Source organism: Peromyscus californicus, unplaced genomic scaffold (assembly GCF_007827085.1).
Source record: "Peromyscus californicus insignis strain IS unplaced genomic scaffold, ASM782708v3 Scaffold_16__1_contigs__length_79575227, whole genome shotgun sequence".
NCBI classification, from domain to species: Eukaryota; Metazoa; Chordata; class Mammalia; order Rodentia; family Cricetidae; genus Peromyscus; species Peromyscus californicus.
The window spans coordinates 22,840,605-22,866,720 of NW_026294458.1; the positions used below are offsets into that span (position 1 = coordinate 22,840,605).

The 26,116-nt window shown below is 47.4% G+C and overlaps 1 protein-coding gene across 1 annotated transcript in view; it reads right to left on the reverse strand.

The window, feature by feature from the left end:
* Arhgap31 (Rho GTPase activating protein 31) overlaps positions 1-25,757 on the reverse strand; it is a 114,199-nt gene extending 88,442 nt beyond the window's left edge. Inside the window, exon 1 of the mRNA XM_052740684.1 lies at positions 24,853-25,757. Coding sequence (XP_052596644.1) covers positions 24,853-24,952 — 100 coding nt within the window. The 5' untranslated portion in view covers positions 24,953-25,757. The remainder of the gene's footprint in view (positions 1-24,852) is intronic.
* Positions 25,758-26,116: the final 359 nt, after the last annotated feature.

A 26,116-nucleotide genomic window follows, 5' to 3' on the forward strand; every position in this document is an offset into this window, starting at 1 on the left:
GGTTGGGGTGTCGCTCAGTGGTAGAGTATGTGTCTAGTATGTGCCAAGCCCTGGGTTTCATCTCCAGGAAACGGAAGAAGGGGGAAGAAAAGTAAAGGAATAACTGCTTGCAGAAGTGTGGGTGGGGTTGGAGAGATGGCTCAGTGGCTGAGTGATAATGCTCTTGCAGAAGGCACAAGTTTGGTTCCCAGCACCCACGTTGAGTGGCTCACCATTTCCTGTAACTCAGGCTCCAGAGGATCTGTCACCTCTGACCTCCAGGGGTACCTGCACTTATGAGCACATACCCCAACACAGACACATATTTAAAATGATAAAAATAGAGTGGCATTTAATGCCAGCTCTATAACTCTGCCTTATTTCTTTATTGTTTCCCTTGAAACAAGTAAAATTTCCTTTATCATACAAAGCCCAAGCTAGCACATTGCAGACTGCTGCTATGTGCTTTTTATTTCCTTTTTGCCAAATCATTGACTCTGTGTGTCTGGAAGAGAGGTCCTAGGTTGTAAGCCTGAGGCTGACAGAGCCCCCAGAAGGAGTTACTGAAGAGGTGAGCAGAGCAAAAACAGGAAGGGCTGGGAGGTGAGTTGGCTGGCCGGGTGACCTTCACACAAAAGAACTTTTGGTTTGGATTTGCACGTTTAAAGAGCCATGATGTGATCTCCAAACCCGTCTAATGAAAAGCATAAAATACCTTGTTCAGATACATGTTCCCAAAGCATAAAACAAAGAACACTGACAAACAGAGCTCTCTGGCCAAAGTGGGCTGAGGAGCCCCAAGCCCTCCCTCCAGGCCCCTCTAGTGGTCCTAGCTTAGCTCAGAAATAAAATTACTCACCCTTATATCCCTCAACCTAAACAGGCAAAACCAATTTCTTAAGATTAGAGGAGGGCCCCACAGCAAGTGTTCCCTCCAAGTCCCTAACTCAAGCCCACTGCAAGTCAGGGGTTGCCAAGCCTAAAGGCAGCAGGCCAAGAATTCCACGCTTTCTTGGAAACCTGATTACTTCTCTTCAGAGCTGAGTCTACTCTAACCAGAGCAAGAGGTGTGAAAATAGAAGGTTTGGCTTCCTAGTGAAATGGCTGGGGGGTATTGGATTGCTGTGAGCTGTATTAAGTTTGTCCAGTCTTAAAATAACATTTCTGCATGGAGAGAATTATTCCCCCAAACATCTCCCTCCACACCGCAACTGAAGAAACTGTTTGAGCTTCATATTCCTTTAGAAACTCAAGATAGTCAAGACACGGTATTTATTTTTGTGCCTTTATCTTGCCAGATCCTGTGACCTCCTGAGGCAAGCTATCATTACCTCATTTTGCAAATGAGGAAGCTGAGGCTGAGAGTTAGGACAAGAATCCTTCAGAGTCACGGGACTAGTCTACAGGTTTTCTGATTCCTACCAGGGCTTTAAATGTGCACACTGCATAGACCTCACATCCTAGAGTGAATCTAGGACACAGAGTTGGTATTGGCAGCTCCATGTCCTTGGAGAATGGGTGTCCTCTTTGTATACTAAGTCTAATAATTACCTGCCTCACCTACGTCACAGAATTTAGAAGAACAAACGAGATTCAGAGCAAGTACCCTGTCACATACAAAAAGTTACTCCTCTGTTTCTCCTAGCCCAACGCGTTGGCAGGCTCTCTAGCCTTCTATTAACTTGGACCTCACTTTTCCAAATCCAATCCAATCCAATCTGTCCTACATTCTGTAGGTATTGTGCAAGTCTCTTTCTATGTCAGCAGCTGGCTATTGGCCAGGGCAGCCAGCTAGCCAGGGTTTTGTACAACCTCAAACCAAAGCTCCTTTTCTCCCCTCGTTAGGGATTTGAGGACGCTCTGCCAAAAGTTCTGAGGCTGCTCTACCCGGAGTCCCAAGCAATGGCTCTAGGTACCATGGGTCAGGCTGATGTCTTAGGAAGGGCCTCAGAGCAGGCAGAAGGGGTGCTGGGTCTCTGTGGGGTCATCACTTGCCAGGGTCTTGTCTTTAGAACTTGAACTTGGCCAGTGCACCTGAGAGGATCTGTTCTCTGCGGCGAAGTTCAGAAGGACATGACTTTGTAGAGTCAAATGGAAATTTAATCGTTTTTTTAAAAATAGCAGTTCAAAATTGGGCTTTGGCTTTTTCTAGACGAGGGCTTCCCTGAGGAGTGTTGCTGCAAATGACCAAATTCATTTCAGAATAAGGAAAGCTGGACTAATTTTGGGCTGGGTGGTGATGGTTCACTGAGAGAGAGCGCCTGTGACGTAAGTAATTAGAGCCTGAGTTTGGACCCCTGGCACCCACCTCAAAAGCCAAGTATGGCAGCAGTGGGGGATGGGAGTGAAGACAGGGGGATGACTGGGACTCGCTGGCTGCCTGCCTAGCTGAAAAATGGCCAGCGCCGGCTTCACTAAGAGGCCCCCGTCTCAAGGGAACAAGGTGGAGAGAGACAGAGGAGGACACCCGATGTCCTTCTCCGGCCTCCACGAACACGAACACGAACACGAACACGAGCACATGTACAACACACATTTATTTTTATGTTGAATTAATTTAGGGAATAGGTACGCTTTGATAAAATGGAAAACAACTTTTCTTGGGTTTCCAAACTCTAAACCTTGTGCACGTTCCTGGGTATAGCAGCCGCAACAGAAAATTCAGAGAACACACAAACACATCAATGTACAAATGTACACAGAAGAGAGAAACATCCATCCAAAGGAAGGTATTGGCAATGTGTATGTAGATAGCCTTAAGTATTTGGTGAAAACAGAATTACACTATATAGGTTGCTTGTAAGCTTTTTTTTTTAAAGCACACATACTGTGTTCTTGGATGTATTTCTGTTCCATTAAATATATGCCCTACTTGTAACTAGCTATATTAAAAAGAGGCATTTTTTTTTTCTTAAGCTGTGAGATAGGCTGAGAACCGTCCCTTTCCATCAGAAGGCACCACCGTCTGATGCCCTGTCTCCTGAGACCCTGGTACTTGTGGAGCAGCTCACTGACCTGTGGTTTCTGGCCAACACAAACAGGCAGCCAAAAAAGCAGCTGCTTCTTCTCAAGCAAATGACTTCACCCTCCAGGGCCTCAGGTTCGCCTCAAGTTAAATGAGAGGCTTGGCTAGCAATCTGCTGCGATCCGTTCAGCTCTAAAAACGCCACATTAGCTTCTCATTCACTTGTGTCTGTGTTTGTCTTGGCGCGGGGTAACCCCAGGACCGTGTAAGAAGGGGTCCCACAGGAGCACTGGCTGCACACCTGATGTCACACTCCGTGGCCCTGAAGAAGTGCTGCTGGCAGCAGATAGTCGGACCTGGCAAGGCTGGGGGAGGGTTAGGCCTGTGCAGGGTTCCATTAGGAAAAGGCACCCTGCTGACGTCCACAGTGGCAATGGCCACGTTTGCCGGAGGCCTCACATTCATAGCATAGGAGTAAGTACAACCTTTGGGGCCGGTTAGCACTTCCTGAGCGAAAGTCTAAACTATAGGGTAGCTGCAAATCTTGGTTTTTGCTTTGGAAGCCCCGAGTCTCGCTTCTGTTATCTGGTTTTCAGCCCTCTTTTTAGTTACCTTACTTGATTATGAACTAATGCTCAGGTGGGTACCGTCGGGGCTGCTGAGGAGACAGGCATCTGAGAGTGAAGAGCTGAACTGTCTGGTGTAGATGGAGTCATCGTCTGCCCTGAGCATGTCAGGAAGCCTTACTGAAGGGCTTACTTAGGCGCACACTCTGCTCAGACACTCCCGTTTCGCCCATGTAAGCATCTAGGTGGATAGCCATTTTGAGATGCTGTATTCAAACACACTCTCGCTGTAATTTCTGCAGAGATGGAACTGTTCAGTGTCAGTGTAGTTTTCCAGTTGGAGCTGCTCTGTCTTTTCACCTGCTTTTCCACCTCTCTGTGGGTGGCGCCAGGATAGTTCAGAGAGCAAGTATGATCAAGATACCATGGCTATGTAGGTATGGGGGCCAAATAGTGTCTAACTGTCCCTCAGCCTCTGCCTTGACCTCTTGCCTCAGATTCTAGCTGATAGAACACCAACCGACCAGATAACATCCCTCACAAATCCTGAAAAGCAAGTTTGAGCTACAATTTGAAGCACACGGCTAGCAAATTTTACTCTCGTCCTAAGCAAAATGAAACAGTGTCAGTATCCAATAAGCTAACAGAAATTGCTGACATGAATGATGCATGGATCATATAACATGTTCAATAAATGATTAATTTATTTATATTTAATCAATGAGAGGTGTCCTGAGGGCACTTATAAAACAGGGATACATAAAGAGCTAGATAAATACATTGTGATTTTTTTTATTAAAATATCTATATTTGCTTGCACATATATTCAGGGTAGCCATGGAAATATTCCCAAAAAAATTAACAGTCATTTATTTTAGGGAGAGGAATAGGAAGGCTATGGTTGGGGATGGGAGGGAGAGGTTTTTTCGTCATACACTTCAGAATCTTTTATGTTTCTAGCCACAGGAATGCGGGTACTTGATTTATTTTAAAAAAAAAACTGCGCAGCAGAATTCCATGTAGTAAAAATGAATAATATGAACTTACAATTGTAAACAAGAGCAGTTCTCCAAGATTTACTATTATTTGAAATAAGCATCTTTCAAAACATATGCATCTGCTGAATAGTTTTATGTCAACTTGACACAAAGCTAAAGTCATCTGATAGGAGGGAACCTCAGTTAAGAAAATGCCTCCATAATATTCAGCTATAGAGAATTTTCTTAATTAGTGATTGATGAGGGAGGGCCCAGGGCCCAGCCCATGGTGAGTACTGCTATCCCAGGGCTGCTGGTCCTGGATTCTATAAGAAAGTAGGATAAGCAAGCCAGGGGAAGCAAGCCAGTAAGCAGCTCCCTTCCATGGCCTCTGCATCAGCTCCTGCCTCCAGGTTCCTGCCCTGTTTGAGTTCCTGTCCTGACTTCTTTTGATGATAAACAGTGACATGGAAGCATAAGTCAAATAAACCCTTTCCTCCCCAACTTACTTTTTGGTCATGGTGTTTCATTGCACCCACAGAAACCCTGACTAAGACAGCACCCTGTAATTTTTTTGTGTGTGTGAAGAAATGACGAAAATTGTTTTCTATGTGTATTTTTCCTCTATGCACATGGGACAGTTATCAGCGCCACAGCACAACACAAGGGCAAGGAGCCACCCGCTCTATGTGCATTTCGATGAAGGAAAACCAAAGCTTCATCCCCTCAGGGCCCAATAGTCATCTATGGCTAGTCACTGCTACATTCGAATATCTGGAGCTTTTCCATCGTGCAAAAAGGTTCTGCTTGATAACACTAGTGTAGGTAAACCAGCCCAGATTGGTAACTGACTTACAGAGTGGGATGAAAACTTTGTGAGATGCAACTGTATATTTTCTAAATCTTCTCATGTTGTTTGATAGTGGTTTTGTTTTTTTTTTCAACCACTTTTGTAATTTTACAGGAGGGAAGGATGGCTCGCATCTGTAGCAGGTGTTCATTTCTCATTAAAATCATACCCTGATTTTTTTTTTCCTCTCTGTGTGTTGGCTAGTTTTATGTCAACAGGACACAGGCTAGAGACATATCTGAGAACAGGGACTCTTCATTGAGAAAACGCTTCTGTAAGACTGGCCTGTGGCAAGTCTGTGGTGCATTTTCTTTACTGGTGATTGATGTGGGAGAACCCAGCTCCCACATCTGGGCAGGCGGTCCTGGGTTCTATAAGAAAGCAGGGTGTGCCAGCCATGGGGAGCAAGCCGGTGAGCGGAGCTTCTCCACGGTTTCTGCTCCAGTTCCTGCTCCCCGTTTGTACCTTGAGCTCCTGTCCTGACTTCCCTTCATGATGACCTGTGACTGGGACATGTAAGCTGAAATAATGCCTCCCACGTTGCTTTGGGTCATGACGTTTATCACAGTAAGAGAAACCCTAAGACACCAAGAGTCTAACATTCCACTCAGGAGCCAAGAGAGTTATAGAAAGAGTCGCCAAAGGAGCTGTATTCATTTTGTTTTACTACAATGAAACACCCGAGGCAGGCCAATTTTAGAAAGAAGTTCGCTGACCATTTTGGAGGCTCATGGGCATGGGGCTAGCAATGACTCAGCCTTGGTAAGGACCTTATAATGTGATAATCGAATTTTAAGTGAGAAGAAGAGATCAAATCACACTGAGAGGCAGGAAGCCAAAGCGCCCGATACCCCATGATGCCTGGAGGGAAACCACTTTCAGCTGACTTCAGGATCTCCCATTGGGCCCACATCTTAAAGGTCCTCCCATCTAACCTTGAATACCCTGGGGACCAAGACACATGAAATCTGGGATGGAGGTGAAACACAAAAAAAGCAGGAGCCATTCTGGTAAAGATGTAATGAGATGCCAGAGTGAATTCAGCTTAGGAGCAGCTTATCAGGCTGTGGTGACCATTGTGCCCCCTCTCAGTCCCTCCTGGACTGATTTTTTAGTAACACAGGATAAAAACACTTTTAGCACCTGCCCTCTGGCAAAGTAAAGCTTCCCTCCTTTCATTTCTAAAGGAGGAGGTGGGATCCTGGACAGAGAGGTCCACCTCCAAGGAAACCTGAACTCTTCCAAGAGACAAGGACAGGGAAGGGGGAGGGAAGGATACAGCTTTGAGGTGGGGGCAGCTGTCTGCGCGGAACAGGCGCACAGAAGGCCAAGCTTAGACGGGGTTGAATCAGAAAGGATAGTAGATATGATGTCTGCTTGTGAAGGATGACAAAAATGGCTAAAAGCACCAGAAGGCGAAAAGGAATGGAATAGAAGCATGACCAGGAAGCAGGTGGGGGGAAACACCACCGAGGAAACTCAGATTTGGAATGTTAAACATCCTTCTGGTCAGCGTCCACAAGACAGAGCAAGGCAACATTTCCTAAGGTTATAAATAAATGGGACAGGCTTTGAAACCCTGGTTTACGGTCGCTCGAGGCAGACCTCAATTTCCCTCCAAATGAAAGAAGTTCATTCCTTGACTGGGGATGGCGTTTTTCTCTACCGCAAGGACAGAAACCACGGAAAGGACATGGTGGCTTTAGAGCAGCGGGTCTTTTGGAGAGTCTTCCTTTATCACTTGAGTTGAAGGAGACAGGTTTGTCCAGACCATTCTCTTCTCCCTGGAGGAGTTGTTTGTGCAGTCAGGACTCTGCCTGTTCCTGAAAACACAGCCCATAGGAGGAGGTACCATCTGCCTAGTGCTCTCCTGAGAATGTGGGTCTGGCTTGCCTGTGTTGTACCTCCGTGCCTTTGTGTAGCCCGGGCCTCTAATCTAGACTATCTCCCCTTCAGGGAGAGAGCCCACTCATCTTACTGGATTCCACTCCTCTGAGTCAGAATGATGTTATCCACTTCCTACTGGGATGTGTATGAAGATCAGCTTGGGACAAGTCTGTCTTTTGAATGAGATAGTGATTCTCCCTTAGGGACAGAAAATGCTTGTTCATTCCTCTGTTCCTTCTGACTCAGTGGCTGATGCGGGGTAAGAGTGTCACTAAATGTTGGTGGCATTTGATGTCTTTCTCATCCTGCACCTATAACACCAAGTTACTGTTATCATTAAACTGACCATATGTACTAGGAGGGAAAAAAAAAGATTGTGGTTGGTTGAGTAATTTTCCCCCTTCCCCAAAGAGGTCTACATCCTTATTCCTGGAATCTGTGACTGCTGCCTTATATGGCAAAAGGGACTTTGCACACGTGACCAAGTTAAAGATCTTGAGATGATGAAGTTCCCTTGGATCACTTAAGTGGTCTTCTTGTGACAATGGGGTCTTTATAAAGAGGTGGAAGATGCAGATTTGAGAGAGACAGGGGTGAAGACAAATGTTACGATGGGGGCCAGAAGTCAAGGCATAGGGATGGCTTCTAGAAGCTGGACATAGATTAGACTCTTCTGTCTTAGAGCCTCAGGGAAGACGCTAACCCCTCAGGTCCAATGCAGAGGAGGAGTCAATGGTCCCGGTCTGCACAGAGCTCATTTGCTTTGACTCAAGGAAGGAAATAACTTATGGAATTCTGACAGCTGATGGAGGGGAGAGGTAGTGGAGGTCTATACAGGGGCAGGAACCTTGGGAGTGGGAAGGGGTGATCAGCTGGGTCTGTGCTGGCATTAGAAAGGACAGGAATGTTGGGAGCTAGAGGCAGAGGTGGAGAGTCTGAGTTCTCCACACCAGGTCCTTTCATCTATCACTTTCTGCCTGGTTGGATTTTAAGGCATGCCAGACAACCCACCCCGCCCCATCTCACCCAAGTGTCTGTCCTTCAGAGGTATCTTTTCTGCTCTAAAAAGCTTGTCTCTTTAATTCTAAGTTCGTGTTGGGAAGACTGAAGCTGATCAGACCCCTTCCTGCTGAGATGAGGACAGTTGATAGCGCCTTTAATCTCCCAGAGCCCCAGAGCTTTGGAGCCTTTATGAGGCCTTAGAGAACTGAGTCTCTCTAAGTGAAGCTCTCTAAACCCTGCTGCCGAGGCAAGGCCTCCTGACCTGGTGAGTCATCGGCTTAAAAGCATTTGAGAATCTCCTTCTTGGTGTACTACCTGGTGGTCCTGGGATGTTCTTTCGCCATCTCTGACTGTCCTCCTGGAGGTCCTTCCAAGTCTCATCTAACCAGTTCCCTCCGAACAGGGTCTCACGGTACAGACAGGCTGGCCTGGCGTCTGCTATACTATATAGCTCAGGACAGCCTCGAACATGAGGTCTTCCTGCCTCGGCCTCCTGAATGCTGGGACTGTTCACGTACCATTCACAGCACCAGTTTGTTCTCGTGGCCATTTGAACGGAACCTGGGCTGCCTGAATGGCAGGACATTGAGTTCTCCGCTCTCGTTAGCTCTCCTCTAGCTACCTGTCAGGTGACGCTCACCTCTGCCTGACGACAGGGTAAGTTAAGAAGGGATTATACAGCCAGAGTGGGATGGGCCTCGCTTTGAACTTGGATTTGCCAAGTACCACTTATGTGGTCTTGGCAACATCACTTCTCTGAGCCTTTCTTTTCTCGTTAAAAAAAAAAAAAAAAATAGCGGCATTGTAAGTGAAATAATCCAGCCACAGAGGGACAAATACTTCTCTCCCATGCCTGTGCTGTCCTTAGAGTCACATCCCTGGAGATGGAAACTAGATTGGAGATTCTGGGTCTGTGGGAGGGAAGACCAGGGAGTTAGCCTTTAATGGGGACAGGACGCAGTTAGGGAAGGTGAAGTAATTCAGAAGATGGACGTGACGGCAATTGTGCAAGAATGTGAATGTGCTCACTATTGCTGAACCGTATACTTAAGATGGTAAAAATGCTACATTATATGTTATGCATATTTTGCCATAAAAACAACCACTGGCATAGCTCAGTGATAGAGAACTCACCTAGCATGCTCAGGGCCTTGGGTTCTGTCCCTATCTCTGCAAAATAAATAAATAATTAAAGCCTACAGAGTAAAGCTATTAATAATACCTACTTTTCGTTATTATATCTAACCATGCTAAAAAGCTATAGTGACCAAAATGGCATGTTTGACATTCAAAACAAAACAAAACAAAACAAAAAACAGATAGGAAGAATGAAGATCCCAGAAACAAGCTAAGAAATTTGCAGCCAGCTAAATCTTTACAAAGGCACCAAGACCATACAGTCAGTCTCTTCCATCAGCTGTGCTGGGAAAACTAGATACCCAATTGTGTAACAATGAAACCACATCCATAGTCAATAAATCACTGCATAATAAGTCAACTCAAAATGGACTGAAGACCAATGTAAGACCCCAAATGATGAAATAACTAGAAGAAAACCACAGAGGAACTGTCTCAGAACATTAGTCTGGGCAAGGATTTCTCAGACAGGACCCAAAAAGCACAGAATCCAAAGGTGAAAGCAAAGTCAGTGTTTAACATGGGGAGAGACAACTTGCAGAACGGGAGAAAATATTTGCAAACCACTCATTTGGAAAGGGATGAATATCCAGAACACACAAGGCACTCCATAAACGCAACAGTAAAACCACCCTATTAGAACATATGCCAGGGCTAGGGCTATAGCTCAGTGGGTAGGGTGCTTGCCTACCATTCGAGAGGCCTTGGGTTCAATTCCCCACAATGAATAAAATGGACACAAAGGCACACTCCTGTAATGCTAGCACCCAGGAGGCCGAGGCAAGAGCGTCACAAGTCCAATGTCCAATGAATAAAATGGACACAAAGGCACACTCCTGTAATGCTAGCACCCAGGAGGCCAAGGCAAGAGCGTCACAAGTCCAATGTCCTCCTTAGTTACATAGTGAGTTCAAGGCTACACGAGACCCTGTCTCAAACAATAACAAAAGAACTGCAGATAATCCCAATACCCGTGTCTCAAATGAAGAGATGCAAGTAGCAAAAAATTATAGGGCCAGTTTTCAACATCACAAATGCCACATCAGCTGTCGTCTCACCCTACTTAGAATGACTACCATCAAACAACAAAAATAACAAATGTTATCGGGTGTACGGAGAAAAGGGAAGTCTCAGAACATTGGTGGGAACAAAAATTATTATAGTCAGTATGGAAAACAGTACGGAAGTCTCTCAGAGGACTAGGAATAGAATTACTGCATGATCCAGCAATTCCACTTCTGGATTTATATCCAAAGAAAAGGAAATCAGTGTGTAGGAGAAATTTCTACAGTTCCACATTTATTGAAACACTATTCATAATAATTAAGATAGAGTGTCAAGCTAGGTATCAACAGATTAATATCATATGTATAATAATATAACATGTTTGTGTATATATGTATATATGTGTGTGTGTGTCATTCATCTGTTGATGATGCCTAGCTTCATACACACACACACACACACACACACACACACACTGAAATACTATTTAGCCATTAAAAAGAAAATCCTGTCATTTTGGCAACAGGGATACGACTGGGGAAAAATGTAAAATACGCCAGGTAGAGAAAGACAAATACTACTTATTTTTATGTGTGGAAAGCTAAAGAAGTTGATTACATAGACGTAGAAAGTATAATTGTGCTTACCAGAGGCTGGGAAAGACGTGAGTCTGAGAGAGGATGATTAATGGGTACAGTGGTGGAGCTGGTTAGAACTAACTTAGTGTTCCATAGTACAGTTGGGTGATGATCATTGACAATAAATTACAAATTTCAAAGAGCTAGTAGAACAATTTAAAATGTTTCTAAAACAAAGAACTGATCGATCTTTGAGGTGATAGACATGCCACTTACCCCGATCTGATCATTACTCATTGTACTGAAATATCACACTGTACTCCATACATGTGTGCAATCATTGTACGCTAATGACAACGTAATAACCTGCCTCCCAGAGCTGTTTTCGGAGACACATGAGTCAACGCTGCAAGGCCTGGTGTGTGGCCGTCTCCATAAACAGAAGCCGTGATCCCACACCTCTGGCCCAGCAGAGTCCTATCAGGCAGCATGACCAGCACACAGTACAGACAGAATATCCAGGAGACTGTCTAGTTCTGCACAGACCCAGACCTTAACAAGGATTTTTGTTTCCAGGAATCCACAATGGAAGGGTATTTCTTTTTAACAGCTTAGAACTTGGATTAGAATCACACAGTTACCAGGTGTTGGGGTTGGCAAAGATGATCTCAGAGCTTATTGGGGAATCTCAGTGCCTTGCCTTCAGCTCTAATCCCTGGAATCTTTGTAAGCCATGCTTAAGTTGAAGACCTGGAGGTGGAGACAGTGTCCTAGAGATAGGCCAGGTCGAATCCTGTGGGTCTTTCCAGCTGTGGGAAGAGTGACTGTGTGGCCGGAAGAATGGTCAGAAAGCTAAGTGTCACTGGCTTTAAAGAAGAAGGGTCCAGAAGCCAAGGAACGTGAGTAGCTTCCAGAAGGTGCAAAGGTAAGGAAATGGATTCTTTCCCAGCGCCCTAGAGAGGAAAACGCTCCTGGCACGTGGTGAGACATGTATCGAGTTCAACTTCCAGAACTGAAAGGTAGTGCTCCAGATTTATGTTATGTTGCTAAGTCTGTGGTGAGTGGTTATGGCAGCCACCGGAAACGAGCAGGAGGGGCTACAGGCAGGAGGGCCACCTCCGTGCTTAAAGCTGCTTTTACTTGCTCACGACAATAAGCACCCTTGGTAACGTCACTTGTCATATGCAGCATTTATAACCCATCACTGTCTAGATCACCTTGAATGACCGTCCCCCTTTAAAAGCACAGAGAATGCACACACCACCTGCTGTGAAACGTAGCCATCTGCCTCAGAGTGCGGGACACACCCCTTGGCCTGCCCTGTGCAGGCTGTTTCTCCAGCCCAGCAGAATGCACCTACCTCACACTTTGATCCCGAGTTCCGCCCACCTTGATGTTGTGGGGCAGAGACAGGCACACGGGAAGGGCCCCTTGCCCTGACTTCCCCCTGTTCCATCAAAGATGGACACAGGCTTTCTGTTCAGCTTTTCCCTTCTCCTGAAGCCCAGATGGAAACAACATGGCTGTCACTGTAATGACAAAGTTCCACCACCACACACGCCCCCACCCTTATTTTGGGTTTTCTTGGGAGATTACTAAAGAAATGTAAAAACTTGAAAAGTTTGCCACAGTCCCACCCCAGCTATGTTTGCCAACAGACAAGATTCTTAAAGCTGGCTTTTTTTTAACCATAGGAAGGAAATAATTTTGTGTACCTAAGAGAATAGAAGAAGCTGCCATGAGGGACAAGTGGGGGCCATGCAGTGTTTGTGCTCCGGGCTCTTGACTTCCACAGTTCTGGAGTTCTAAGGGATGAGGCTAAGCCTGGGTAGGACACCCTGACAGCATGCTGAGGACCGCTGTGTACAACTCTGGGAAACTACTAAGGCAGCCCTGGTTCCTTCACACCTGAGAATAACCCAGAGGAGAGGCTGACGTCCTAGGGAAGCAACCCAACAGACTTCCTCCAAAATAAAGTTGGAAACAAAACTTCAACAACTCCAGACACTCTGTTCCCATAAAAATTTTTTTTAACAGTTTTCTTTTTTCTCCTCTGACTTAAAAAAGTCATAATTCATGTCCCCTGTTGACACTGGGGACAACAGCAAAAGAATTCAGGAGAGGACGATCAAGTCACATGGTTTCATGGCACGGCTTTTCCCAGCAGCCAGCCAGCTCACTGTGGCTGTACCTGAGATCTTCAGGCCGGAGCCTGAATGGAGCGCATCTAAACAAGCCTGGAAAAGCAGATCCCTGAGGGAGATCCCGGCAGGAGCAGCCAGCACGGGCCCCAATCCACTTTCCGGGCCCACTGGGTGGGATCCCAATGGAGCCACTTCAGCACCTGGGCAAGCAGCCATTTCAACCTCTATTCCGTGTTCAGTTGGTTTTCAAGGGATACAAACATGCACACAGGGAATTTAAAGAGGATCTGACTAATCTTTTGTTAACATTAGTTTTGAATTTAATTTTTTTTTTTTGAGACTGAGTCTCTTTATGTAGTCCTGGCCATCCTGGAACTCACTATGTAGACCATGCTGACCTTGAACTCACAGAGATAGATCCTCCTGCCTCCGTCTTCCAAGTGCTGCTATTGTGGGTGTGCACCACCATGCTGGGTCTTTAAATTAAATCTTGAAAGAATTATATTTTTCTCATTGTAGCTTAAAAATTTTTTTAATTCATATTTCAAAACATATTCTCTCCCAAGGGATTGTATTCCTTTCGTTCTGGAGCCAAATCGACTCTAAGGGCATAAAGGAAAGGGAGGTGGGATCTATGCTCCATTCAGAAGCACAGCTTCGGATGGGGGAATACAGGATGTTCAAAGATGACGTCATAGGTGTATTTTCCTGACCTTACACTGTAGGCCCTGTGCCCCGGTCACTACAGTTTTCAAGCTACTCCACTGGGGCCCCAGGCAGGATTCCTTTGTTGCCTCTGAGCATACTTCAGAGTCTTGCCTGCTTTCTCTCGAGAGGAAAATGGCCCCTCTCCATTAACACCGAGCCCACGTTCTAGCCATTAGCCAAACAACAAAGGATTTCCCAAATATGGACCCAAAGAGACATGTGCACTTTGAAGGCCTCACTGCAACGTAAATAGCTAAAGCTTGTTAAGAAAGCCAGCAGTTGATGCCAAACGCTGCTGAGTCCCTAAGTGAATAGCAAGACAAAAGCCAGAAAGAGGAACAGAACTATGCATTGAAGGGGAGGGGCCAACAGGGAGGTGCCGATTTACATGGAAGGACTGACATCATTGTTTCCCAGTCGACTCAGCGTGCAGGAAACAGGTGGCTAAGAAGCGGTGGAAGGGGCTACGTAGGGTCACAGGGGCGTGTGGTGCCCCCAAAGGTGTCACTGGGAGCCCACGCGGGAACCTTTGCTTTGAAAAACCAGGAGTGGGAACTCTGTTGTCAGAGTTTTACAGCTATTTCAGACCCCACCGAGGTTAGTCTGGCAACACACGTTGAAAATGGAAGTCTCCATTGCCCACTGCCAGCAAAGCTATGGCTATTTGGGACAGGAGCAGACAAGGCCACCGAGAGAAACTCAATGTCCATCAGATATGGTTGGTGTCTGGCTTCTTCCAAGTCCTGGTTAGGTGGCACTACAGTGACTGTCTGAGTCCGTCCTCACTTGTCAAATAGAGATAGATAAGGTTGAGGTTGAACGTTTTTATGGCCTATAGTTACAGACATCAGAAACCCGCTTAGCCATGTGTGTTGGCGAACGCCTTTCATTCAAGCACTTGGGCAGCAGAGGCCAGAGTGGTTTAGCCTCAGGCCAGCCAGGGTTAGTAAGACCACGTCTCGAAAAAAATTTTTTAAATTATTTTTTAAAATGGGGGTGGGGGGAAGGGTTGCCACACAAACCTGGCAACCTGAATTGGATCAGCAGATTCCGTGGTGGAAGGAGAGAACCAGCTTCCACAATTGTCCTCTGATCACTTCATGCACATACACAATAATGATTTTAAAAAAGAGAGAAAGGAGATCAGGGTGGGCAGGATCTTCCTTTCTCTGAGCATGTGTGTGCATGTTTGTGTTTGTGCAGGTGCATCGGTGCGTGCGTGCGTGCGTGCGTGCGTGTGCGTGTGCGTGTGCGTGTGTGTGTGTGTGTGTGTGTGTGTGTGTGTGCACCATGTGGAAGCCAGAGGAGAACCTCAGGAGTTAGTCTTCAGGTGCGCTGTCCATCTTGTTCTTGAGGCAGGGCCTATCACTTTCCTGGAACTCACCAAGTAGTCTAGGCTGCCTGGCCAACAAGCCACAGGGATCCACACCTGGCTTTTTTTTTTTTTTTTTTTAATATGGGTTCTGAGACTCAAACCCGGGTCCTCCTGTTTCCATAGCAAGCACTTTACTGACAGATCTGTCTTTCCAGGACTCGTTTCTTTATTTCTGCTATCCTGTTCCTTCTTTCATTCCTCCCTTCATTTTCCTTTTTAGTTGTTTGTCCTCTTCCTCCTCCTATTCCTCCTCCTCCTCTTCCTCCTCCTCCTCTTCCTCCTCTTCTTCCTCTTCCTCCTCTTCCTCCTCCTCCTCTTCCTTCTTTCTTTTGATAGAGTCTTGCTATGTAGCCCTGGCTGGCTTCCTAGCTGCCTTTAAACTTGCAATAGAGTCCAAACTGGCCTCAAAACCGCAATATTTCCTACCTCGGCATCCCGAGCACTAGAATTATAGGTGGGTGCCGCCAGGACCTGCACAGTTAACATATATATCTTTCTGTAAAACGTCTTGTTTTTCTGTGTCCAGGCAAGAAACAGGTACAGGCCCAGGCAGCCAGTCCAGTGGCCATTCTTACCCTTGCAGCTGCTATGTGCTGGCCTAATGGTAGAGTCGCTCTCCTGCCCTGGAGACAGGCTCCTGACTTGCCCATCCCTTAGCTGCCTTTCCAGAGTTGAAATTTCCTCCAGGCTACACAGGCTGTGACCAACCACAAGTATCAGGCGAAGCCACATAGTTTCCTGCCTCTAGACTCCAGCCACCCTTCTCCTCATGCCTCTGCTGTCGTCCCTCACAGTCAGATGATCTCTGTGTTATTGACTTTCCCAGCTGCATAACCTCTGTCCAGTGGCTGTCCGTCAGCTGCTACGTGTGTTAGCATCCCTTGCTTATACATCCTTTATAGCCCTCGCCTCACTCTTTGTACTTTTTAGAAAGCTGTCTTCTTGTCTTTTGATCACCTCTAGGCCAAGACCAACATGAGAACACACATTTCTAAACCCAGTAGTGCGGTGGTTCTCAACCTTCCTAATGCCGAGGCCTTTTCATGCAGTTGCTCATGTTGTGGTGACCTCCCCCAACCATAAAATAGTTGTTGCTCTTTCATAACTGTAAGTTGACTAGTTATGAATCATACTGTAAATATCTGTGTTTTCCAATGGTCTCAGGTGACTCCTGTTGAGAACACTGCAGTAGGGTCAAGTGTACTACCATTCCATTCAATCTTGGTTGCTTTAATTCGAAGTCCCACCAAGGTAGTTTCGGATTGAAAACCTAGGGATGAGGTTGGAGATGTAGGTCAGTGCTACAGTGTTGGCCTGGCATGTGCAAGGCCGTGGGTTGCACACTCAGTACTGACTCCCTGCCTACACACACACACACACACACACACACACACACACACACACACACACACACTAAAAATTGTTTTTAAAAAGCAGAACAAAACAAGAAGTAAAATCATAAAGCTCTAGGGAAAGAGATATTCACATGAGTTTCCCAAGCACGGTTGACTTATTTATCTGCCAGCTTTTTCCAGCTGTGGTCTAACATCTGTAACAGTATGAGCTGGTATACATCACTTTTCAGGGGCATGAGTAACATTCAGCCCTCTCCCCACCAAGGGCACTCTGGGCCAGCATCAAGCTGTGGGTGTGGTACCAGAGCATGATGTACCAGCCAAGCCTGAACTGGAACAAAAAGTGCCAGAGACTTGATCTCAGAAACCCAATTGGTTCACACCAAGGAGTGAGATGGCAAAAGGCAGTTTCTGCTGAGTTCCATGCACAGCCTGGGTTGTTTTCTATCTGGGACTAGCTGCAAACCCTCATGGGACCATGAAAGAGTCTTGGATTCCTGATAACACAGCTTTGAGCAGAGTCCTCATCATCAGATACCTAAAAGGGCTCCAACACCCACTTCCTAGATAGGAAGATAGATCCTCGATAGATACCAAGCAACACTCTTGTGCCCACCACAGGCTCACAGAGGCAGGCACAACCTACTACATCTGTGTGAGCTACCTCAGATGAGCTTGCCGCCTGCCTACCCACACAGCCAAGAACAGCACAGAACAGTGGGCAGAATGGAGAAGTAACTCGGGGCCTCAGACTCTAAGGTTGTGGGTATTTCCAGAAGGAAAAGGTTTGTGGCTGCATTGGTCAAGAAAGGGCCTATGAGGACTCGAAAGCTGGTGGGTTTGAATAGGGGTGTGTCTGTGTGTGTGTGTGTGTGTGTGTGTGTGTGTGTGTGTGTGTGTGTATATGCTTCTGTGCATATGTGTCTGTGTGTGTGTTTTTTCAAATGCATGCACAAGATGTTCACAAAGCAGCTTGCAGAGGATAAAGTGCTTCTCAGTCCCTAGTTGTTATGACTATTTCTGGTTTGGGTTAGGAGAAAGCAAAACAGAAGATAAAATATTTTTTTGGGGGGGCTTGTGAGGAGTAAAATGGGTTAAGTGCAAAATTATGAATTATTCTCTTCTGGGAGATACGATTCCAATCTAAGACTGTGGCCTTGGGTATTTTATAGAGCTGGATTTAAATCCTGCATGTCCCATCTGGATAATCTTGGTGAATGATTTAACCTCTCAGAACTCAATTCTCCTTTATAAAATGGGTGGGTGTGAAAACGTCCAATCTTAAAGAGGTTAAAAACATTCCTTTGTGTGAACAAAGTGATTGGCACAAAATAAAAAAATAAACAATATTGTAGTCATTTCTGCTAATGATAAAGATAGCAACATGGTCTTATTTGGAACCCAGCCTTCACACTCTGTCCCTTCTCTCTTTCCAAGAAACCTTCCTTTAATATCCTCCCCTTCTCCCTGCCCGCGCCCCCCCCCCCCACACCTAGCAAACTGTAGCCAGCCTTCTTTTTCCAGTGGAGGAGAATTCTTTATTTGAACCTTTATCTAAGGTTGCATCCAGGAAGAGTAGTTCTACAGGGGAGACTGGCCAGACTCCTAGAGTTCCAGCAGGCTGTGGCCCCGCCTAACATAGTACTTGAGGCCAGCCTTTTGAGAGAGAGGCGCCAAGATCAGTTCAACTCAAGCATGGCCTTTGTGTTGGAGCCTTGGGAGAAATACTTAAGAGGACTGGTCGGCACATGCACTCATAAGATTAATTTGAAGAGTGGGGGTGGGGGGGGAGGGATGCTGCATTTGATTTAAATGTGTGGTGAACAATATGTGGGAAAAGAACTCATTCCCCGTCCCTGGCTCCAAGACTGCCCTGTAGGAACCACAAGAAGGAAGTGGGATCCTGAGACCCTTGGGCCAGAGTGGATAGGCAATTCCAGCGTGGGCAGTCTGCTCTGGAGGGAATGAGCAATAGGAAGCCCTGACCAGGTGGTTTTATCACTACTACTGTCTTCCAGAAACATTAGCTCCAATATCCAGTGGCAGAGTGGGTGGTGGTTAAAGGTTCCCATGCCCAGCCTGAGTCTTGGAACTTTCAGTCCCACCCACTTCTTCCACCCACTGCTCAGAGCCACACACAGCATTGAATCCCAGGAAGGCTTTTTTGTAGGGAGGCTATATCCCCTGGGAACAAACTGTCCCTGCAAGTGCTTGAAAATTGTCTTTGGTCAACCAAACCCTGGAATTCTCAGTGTTTTCCTCCCTAACAAGAAAGCTTTCAGGGCTAGCCCACAGATGCTGTACAGCACTGATTGGCCTCAAACCCACAACCAAGAGGATAGACAATCACATCCAACACTATAGTCTGGGTGGTGCTGGAGAGCTTGTTTCTCTTTGGGTATGACATGCTCTTTCTCTGTCTGTTTCCTTCTGCTCCCATCTAGGAGTGACCCACAAGCACTCCCCTGTCCAACGGATAGGTTTCTGGCTCCAGGTAGGTAGGGGAGGAGGGAATAGGCTTCCTTAGAGGCAATGGCACCAGGACTTCCTGAAGTTGGGAGGCATCTGGGAGGCTGCCAGGGGTTGACAGGGGGGAAGTGAGGGTAAGGCTGTTCCTGTGGTCAAGGAGCTCTTGGCAGAGATCTGAAGAGCCTACAGAAGGGAGCCATGTGATAGGTGGAAGTAGCTGTTTCCATTCTCTGGGTGGGTTGTTTGTTATACCCAGAAACAAAGTAGTCCCTGCTGGCCTGAGGGTTGGCTAGGCAGTTTGCTCTGGGCCTGATTCCTTTCCCCCACTTGCCTCTTCCAGTTTCACTCTGGCAGTCCAAGATGGGGATGCCTCTCTACCCTCAAGCCCCTCAGGTTGCTCCTCTGTCTTCACAATCTCCCCCAACTGGGACCAGGCTTCTCTTTCAGCTTTCTGAGGCCTAGAAGTAAGTGGCTGTCTCTGGTCTTTCCAAAGCTTGCTGTATAGCCCAGGCTGGCCTCCAGCTTGATAGCTAACCTAGCCCGGCCCTCAGATCTACTGAAGTACTCTTCTTTCAGGTTGACATTTGTCTTTTCCATGCCTGTGCACTGATGGTCTTCTCAGCAACTCTGGGAAGGCACCGCATCAATTGGACTCTCTCCCAGTGTGGCAAGCAATCCCGCTCCCATTCCCTCTGGGTGGTTGATGAATGCCCTCACTGATGAAAGAGCCTCATTCAGTCCTGGTGGTTGTGGTAGGGTAAATTCAGGCTATTTGGGCAGTAACAGGTTACCAAGTGTGTGTCCTCAGATAGGTGCTTTACCCATATTAACCCATGTGCTCTCACATCTGTCCTATCTATTATCTCTATTTCCCAAGAGGGGAAACTGAGGCCCAGAGGCAGGAAGCAAGCCTCTCGAGGGCCAGTCATTTGGGAATAAGCAAAGTTGAGATTCTAGGCAGGAGAGTTCCAGCAGTCTTAGTGGAAGCCCCCAACCAAGTCCCCTGACTTGGGTTAGGGAATGCTTCTAGAACTTTCCATAGCCGAGACCCACTTGGTGAGGAATTTGCTGGGGAAAGGTGTGCAAATGATGTGCCGGACCAAGATTAAGCTGCAGAGGATACTGCCCCATCCCCCATTCAACACTAAATCGTAAACAGAAAAGTATTAGCCTTCTTTGTTATGACCTTGTTCTGTTTATGTCTGTACAGTATCTTGCTATTTAATGGGAGACCAAGGTTTTCACATTTTCTCCTACAACTGCCTCTTCAAAGTCAACTGGTGTCTGAAGGTTGATTGTTTCACATCCCGGAGACTATGCATTCCTGATATCCAGAGTCCATCTTTCTTTCCCACTGCATCCCAAACACGGCTGGAATAGAGTTTTGTTTATTGGATTAATAAATAGAGGAAACGAATAAACCAAGTGAGGGAACTATTTAGCTTCAGAAATGAAATGAAAAGAAGCGATGACTGATGTTCCCACTGCTCACCCTCATCCTTCGGAACACCAGCAAGCTTCCTGCAAGCTTAGTATTGGATTTGCATCTGTCAGTAATTTGTTGTGAACCTTCTCTCACCTCTCAAACTAAATCTACTTTATTCCTATACATCTTTGTTTTATATTAATATACATGTTTTCACACATTTTATGGAACATTCAGAGGCGACTCTACTTATTCAGGGAACATGGCCTACAAACCATGCACTGCGTACAGGCTCTTCACCCTCTCCATATACCAAAACCATCTAGGAGAGAGTCTGATTTAGTTGGTCTGAGATGGGCCCTTGCATTGCCTTTTTTCTTTTTTCTTTAAGAGATGAAGAGAGGATCTGGCCATGTAGCCCAGGATAGTCTCAAACTCTTAATCCTCCTGCCTCAACCTCCCAAGCCCTGGGACTATAGGTGTGTGCTATCATAAGCAGTGGCATCAACCTTTTAAAAGACTTTCCAGGTGGTTAAAGTCTGTCACCATCATTGGAGTGACATTAAGGCACTAGTTGAGAGCAGTCTGGCTTTTCACCAAGGAGTAGGTTAAATGAGCAATGATGGATCAGAAAGACAAGGAAGCCAGGCCGGGTGGTGGCGGCGGCGGCGGCGGCGGCGGCGGCGGCGGCGGCGGCGGCGGCGCACGCCTTTAATCCCAGCACTCAGGAGGCAGAGCCAGGCGGATCTCTGTGAGTTTGAGGCCAGCCTGGGCTACAGAGTGAGATCCAGGACAGGCACCAAAACTACACAGAGAAACCCTGTCTCGAAAAACAAAACAAAACAAATAAACAAACAAACAAAAAACAACAACAAAAAGTGTGGCCAGCCCAGAGGACGAAACAGTTTCCATCCTAGCACCTCTTCCTTGTTCCCTGACTCCTGGTCCCACCATCCCCAAACTCCTCTAGAAGATGCAGAATACTTGGTTCACAAGGGAGAGTTAGGAAATGACCATGAACACCTTCCAGGTCTCTGGGTTTCACTCACACCCTAATGCCATCGGTAACAACAATCTGGTGTTGTTTTATAATCACATAGCTGCAAGAAAAGACCTCCACATTTAGTGATCGAAAAGAAGGAAGAGAGAAGCAGACTCCTTCCATCAGCAGTAGGGAAGTGATCCCAGATAGGAAGAGAGAATTAGCCGGTTCCCAGGGGAAGAGCTTCAGACAGGGGCAGCAGTCATTCTGCTGGTGAGTAAGTGACAGGTTCCTAGCAGCCACCTTATGGTCTGCTGTGGTTCTCTTAACAGGCGACAGTGAAGTGGCCAAAGGCTGGGGGTGTAGCTCAGGGTTAGAACACTTGGCTACCGTTGGGGAATCCCCCGGTTTGATCCATGACACTAGGGGTTGAAGGGGGGAAGTGGGGAGTTGTCACACCAGGCTTCTGTGCTGCGAGGGATGGTCACAGCAGAGTGTGAACCTGTCATCTCTGTGCATCTATGTGGCTACCTGCAGGAACTGAACCTGACATCTATGCATATCTGTGTGCATACTATGTGTATGTGTATGCATGTGTTTTTTTCTTTCTAAGAAAAGGTAGCTCAGCTTTCGTCAGCTTCCCACAGATTAAGCATGATAGCCGGCCATGAGTAATACTCACTTCAGGCCGAAAAAGAGAATGTCACTTTTCCACCCTGCCCTCTCTGATTTGTCCAAATGGAGGTAGCAAGGCTAGGCTTGGTGAATCAGGGAAGCAGCTAACAGCCATCCTTTGTGCTCAGCCTCTCTCTTTTTCCCTGGAGCTCTCACTCAGAGCTGCAGCTTCCCCATATGCAGAGGGCCCATGCTCAGCCAGCACTCACCAGCTTTGTCCTCCACCCCAGCCTGTGGCTTTGCTGGCTGTCTCTGTTCTTCCTCTGTATTCTTGTGCTCACAAGCTGAAACCCATCGCCCTTCCATTTCTACCTAGGTCCAGCGCCCTGCCCTTTAACCCCAAAGTTCAGTGACCATGACACGACTCTTGAAAGGTCCTTCCTAGCTTCCTGGTTCCTGGCGACCACTCTGATTTACCACCTCCAACACCCTGAGAAGCTCTTCCAAGGTCGTGAGCAAAGGGATAGTGCCTTGCTCGGCCTTTTTTCACCTGGGTCAGAATCTGGGCCTTGTCTATTAACTAATATATGTCTCTATATCACTTTAGAAAAAAAAACATTTATCTATTCTATCATAACACACACACACACAAAAAAAAAAAAACCCAATGAATTTGGGTGTGTTGGGGCAGAAATTCTATTTAGTCTCATTTCTATAAACTGCTTATTATTCATGGCTAATTTCCACGTCGTACATCGACAGTGTGGGGTCCAAGAGTGCCAGCCGCCTTTCATTTCAAAACCAAACTCTGTTCAGGTATGTACAGTCTGAAAAGGTTGCTCATCTGTGGCAGGGCTGTTTGCTTTCTATTTGGGGGCGGGGATCATTAAAAGAGAACGTTGACTTGCACACAGGAGCCAGAAAGAGGTCTGGAGCCTCTCCACCCTGGGTGATGGATGAGCCCTGGGTGTCTACTCCTCTTGGAGCTTCCTCTTTCCTTCGCAGAATGGAAAGCACAGAGTACCCACACTCCGTTTTTTTTTCTACTGAACATCAATTCCCTTCCTCCTTTCCTATATGAAGCACACAGAAGTCCAAAATACAAAAACAAGTGGGAAAGAGGAGCTGCCTAAGGGTGCCTCTGAAGTTCTCTCCCAGAGCCTGAGGCTTTTCAGGTTCTTCCTTAACCTGTGACTATATACGAATGGGGCGTGGCTAGCAGGCCCCTTATACAGCTCTCACTCTGTGTGTGTGTGTGTGTGTGTGTGTGTGTGTGTGTGTGTGTGTCTCGGAACAACACCCACATGACAGGAGATGGCATCCCAGGAGCATGCCCAGTGTACCTACAGGTTAGCATGAGGACCCCTGCATAAACAAATGGAGACAAACATTTCATTCTTAATTTCAAGCCACCGTGGCTGAGATGTGTACTTGGGCTTCTGTCAAGTTCAAAAAAAGCTCAGTCGGTGTGATTGTGTTTCAAAACCTCTCCGGAGTGTTGTTGAGAATTCAGTGAATTGACTTCAGTCATGCCTCAGCTTCAGAGGCGGTTTGGAAACCAATGGTTCCTCCAAGCTCTGAAATACGAAGCCATTTGTCCTAATGACACAGCAGACTCTGGACTCCCGAATACCACAGGAATATCACACCGCTGCAAATTACTAGGGGTGCTGAGTCTTCAAAAAGGGGAAGCCAAACAAAAGCTCTGCACTGTTTCTGGGATGCCTGCTTGATACGGACAAGCCAGTTGTTTGAGGGGAAGAGTTTTCCTGGAGGCAGAATCCCTCTGCCCAGTTACACGGCCCTACGTTGTCTTTTATTGTTCCTATCTCTGTATAAACACATGGCCCACGTAGTGGACCCTTTTCTCTGAAGCTCCGAGAGAAGCTTTTTTTTTTTTTTTTTTTTAATGTCATGGTTAAGTGCAGAACCAGTCGACTTTATAAAAGCAGTCATTTAATGTTCAATTGTCCCAACTTTCCTCTATTACACACTTTCACCCTCCGATGGTGTTATTGGACGGAGCATAGATGGTTTTCCTTCGGCCTCACCCAACCAATGTTTAAATTGTCTCTGCTGGCTCCTCTTTTTCTTTTTCCAAGCTAACTTTGATTTTTTTTTCTTTACAGCTTAAACTATTTTAAAGCCATCTGACCTTTTTACAACAAACTTCTCGCACGACACACCAAAGGCTAAAACTGAGAGCCAAAGAGGAGGTAAAGGGTCTGGTTGCAGGGGAGGGGGGGCGCAGAGTTGGGGGAGGTACTATAGATTTGGCATCAACTCAGAAATACAGAAAATGTTTGTGCAACCACTCCCCCAGCCAGGATCCCCCATCCCCCCCGCCCCCACTGCCTCCTACCACACTAATAAAAAAGGATGTGGGCGAGCAAACCTCCGACGGTACAGGAGGGACATGTAAGCTGGTTACAGTTGCACATCCAGAAAAACCTACTGATGACGGCTCCACGCATCTGTCACCCCCCGCCCCTCCCCAACCTTTCCCTTCCAACATCCAGAGTTTAAGATCAGAGCCTCCCGGGGTTCAACCTCAGGAATGGCCACGGCCGGTCACCACCACAGCTACACACCACCCCTCATCAACCGCTCCTATGACACGTCGGAAGGACAGACATAGCTCCTGAACGTCGGGGTGGCAGGGTTGTGCCTAAGCCCAGTGTCTTTTTTTTTTTTTTAAGTACAGTGAGCGCACGAGCCTGGAACACATTAACTTGTGAACTGCATCCAACACACCCCAAGAGAACCCATCGCTCTTAGACAACAACAACAAAAGTGTGTGTGTATGTGTGTGCGGGGGAGGGGGTACATTACCATCCTGTCCCGAGCTTTCCAGATACTCCGTCAGGTCACATCCAAACGCACTGGCGGCTCCCTTTCGTTTCAGCTTCTGCTTGGCACCCTTGTTCTTCATGAGTTAGTCCCACAGAGGCTGCCCCTCCGTCTCCCGCTCTCTGCTCCGCACCGCTGACGAGGGGTTTCGGGGTCGGGTCACCGGGGCAGAGCGGCGCCGCGGGTCGGCATGGGCGCGCAGATCCGGCCGTGCACCGCCCCGGGGCGGGTGTCACCTCCCTACTCGGGCTCCCGCGGCGGCGTTTCCCCGCGCTTCTCCGCTGAGCCTTGCGAGGAGCAGGGGCCGGGGCGCGGCGGCGAGAGGACCGCCCCGGGGCTGTGAGTGTGCTCCGCCCTTAGGCCCGCACTCCTGCTCAGCCTTTCAGACCGCGGGCGGACCGGGAACAGCCAGCATCCCGTCCCGTCGCCCGCCCTCGCGCCGTCCCTTTTTTTTCCTGTCTTACAAATCCCAGGATCGTCCAGCTCAGGAAGCGCTGGAAGGAAGTCAGCTCGGGAGGGGGGCGGAGGTTGGAAATTTTTGGCAGCTCTGAGTGTGTGTGTGTGTGTGTGTGTGTGTGTGTGTGTGTGTGTGTGTGTGTGTGTGTGCAGTCGAAGGAAGTAAGTGGGTGGGTTGAGCGGAGCGGGGCTAGGGGGAGAGATCGTGCTCGACCGAGGCGGGTCTGCGAGTCCAGCGATCGCCCAGGGCCGCTCCGGAGGAAATCGGCCTCGCGAGGACCCGCGGCCGCCCGCCCGCTTCCTGCCGCCAGCCCGGCTCTGTGCTGAGCGCAGGAGGCGGTGCCGGGCTCTGCAGGGAGGGCGCGGGATGGGTGCTCACCAAGTTATCCTCCTTGACATCCCAATCCTGACACTTTCTATTTCAGTGCCTGCCTTTCTCCCCTTCAAACCCTTAGTGACATTAACAAAGACTTGGGGTTGCAGAAACCTGACCAGCGGAGCCTTTCCGTTGGCCACTCCCATCTCTCCTAGCCAGGGTCTGAGGTCCCTGAAGCCCAGACGGCTCCTCTCCCACGCTGAGGTTAGGATACCCTCGGGCGGGCGAGAGAGGTGCAGCTTTGTAACCACGGCCCAGGAAGTTATATTTCTAGCTACAAATTCAAGTTCACACACACACACACACACACACACACACACACACACACACACACACACACACACACACACACACACACACACGTTCGCCATGCCAGCGGTGCTAAATGTGAGAGATTTGAGCAGAGAACCCAGG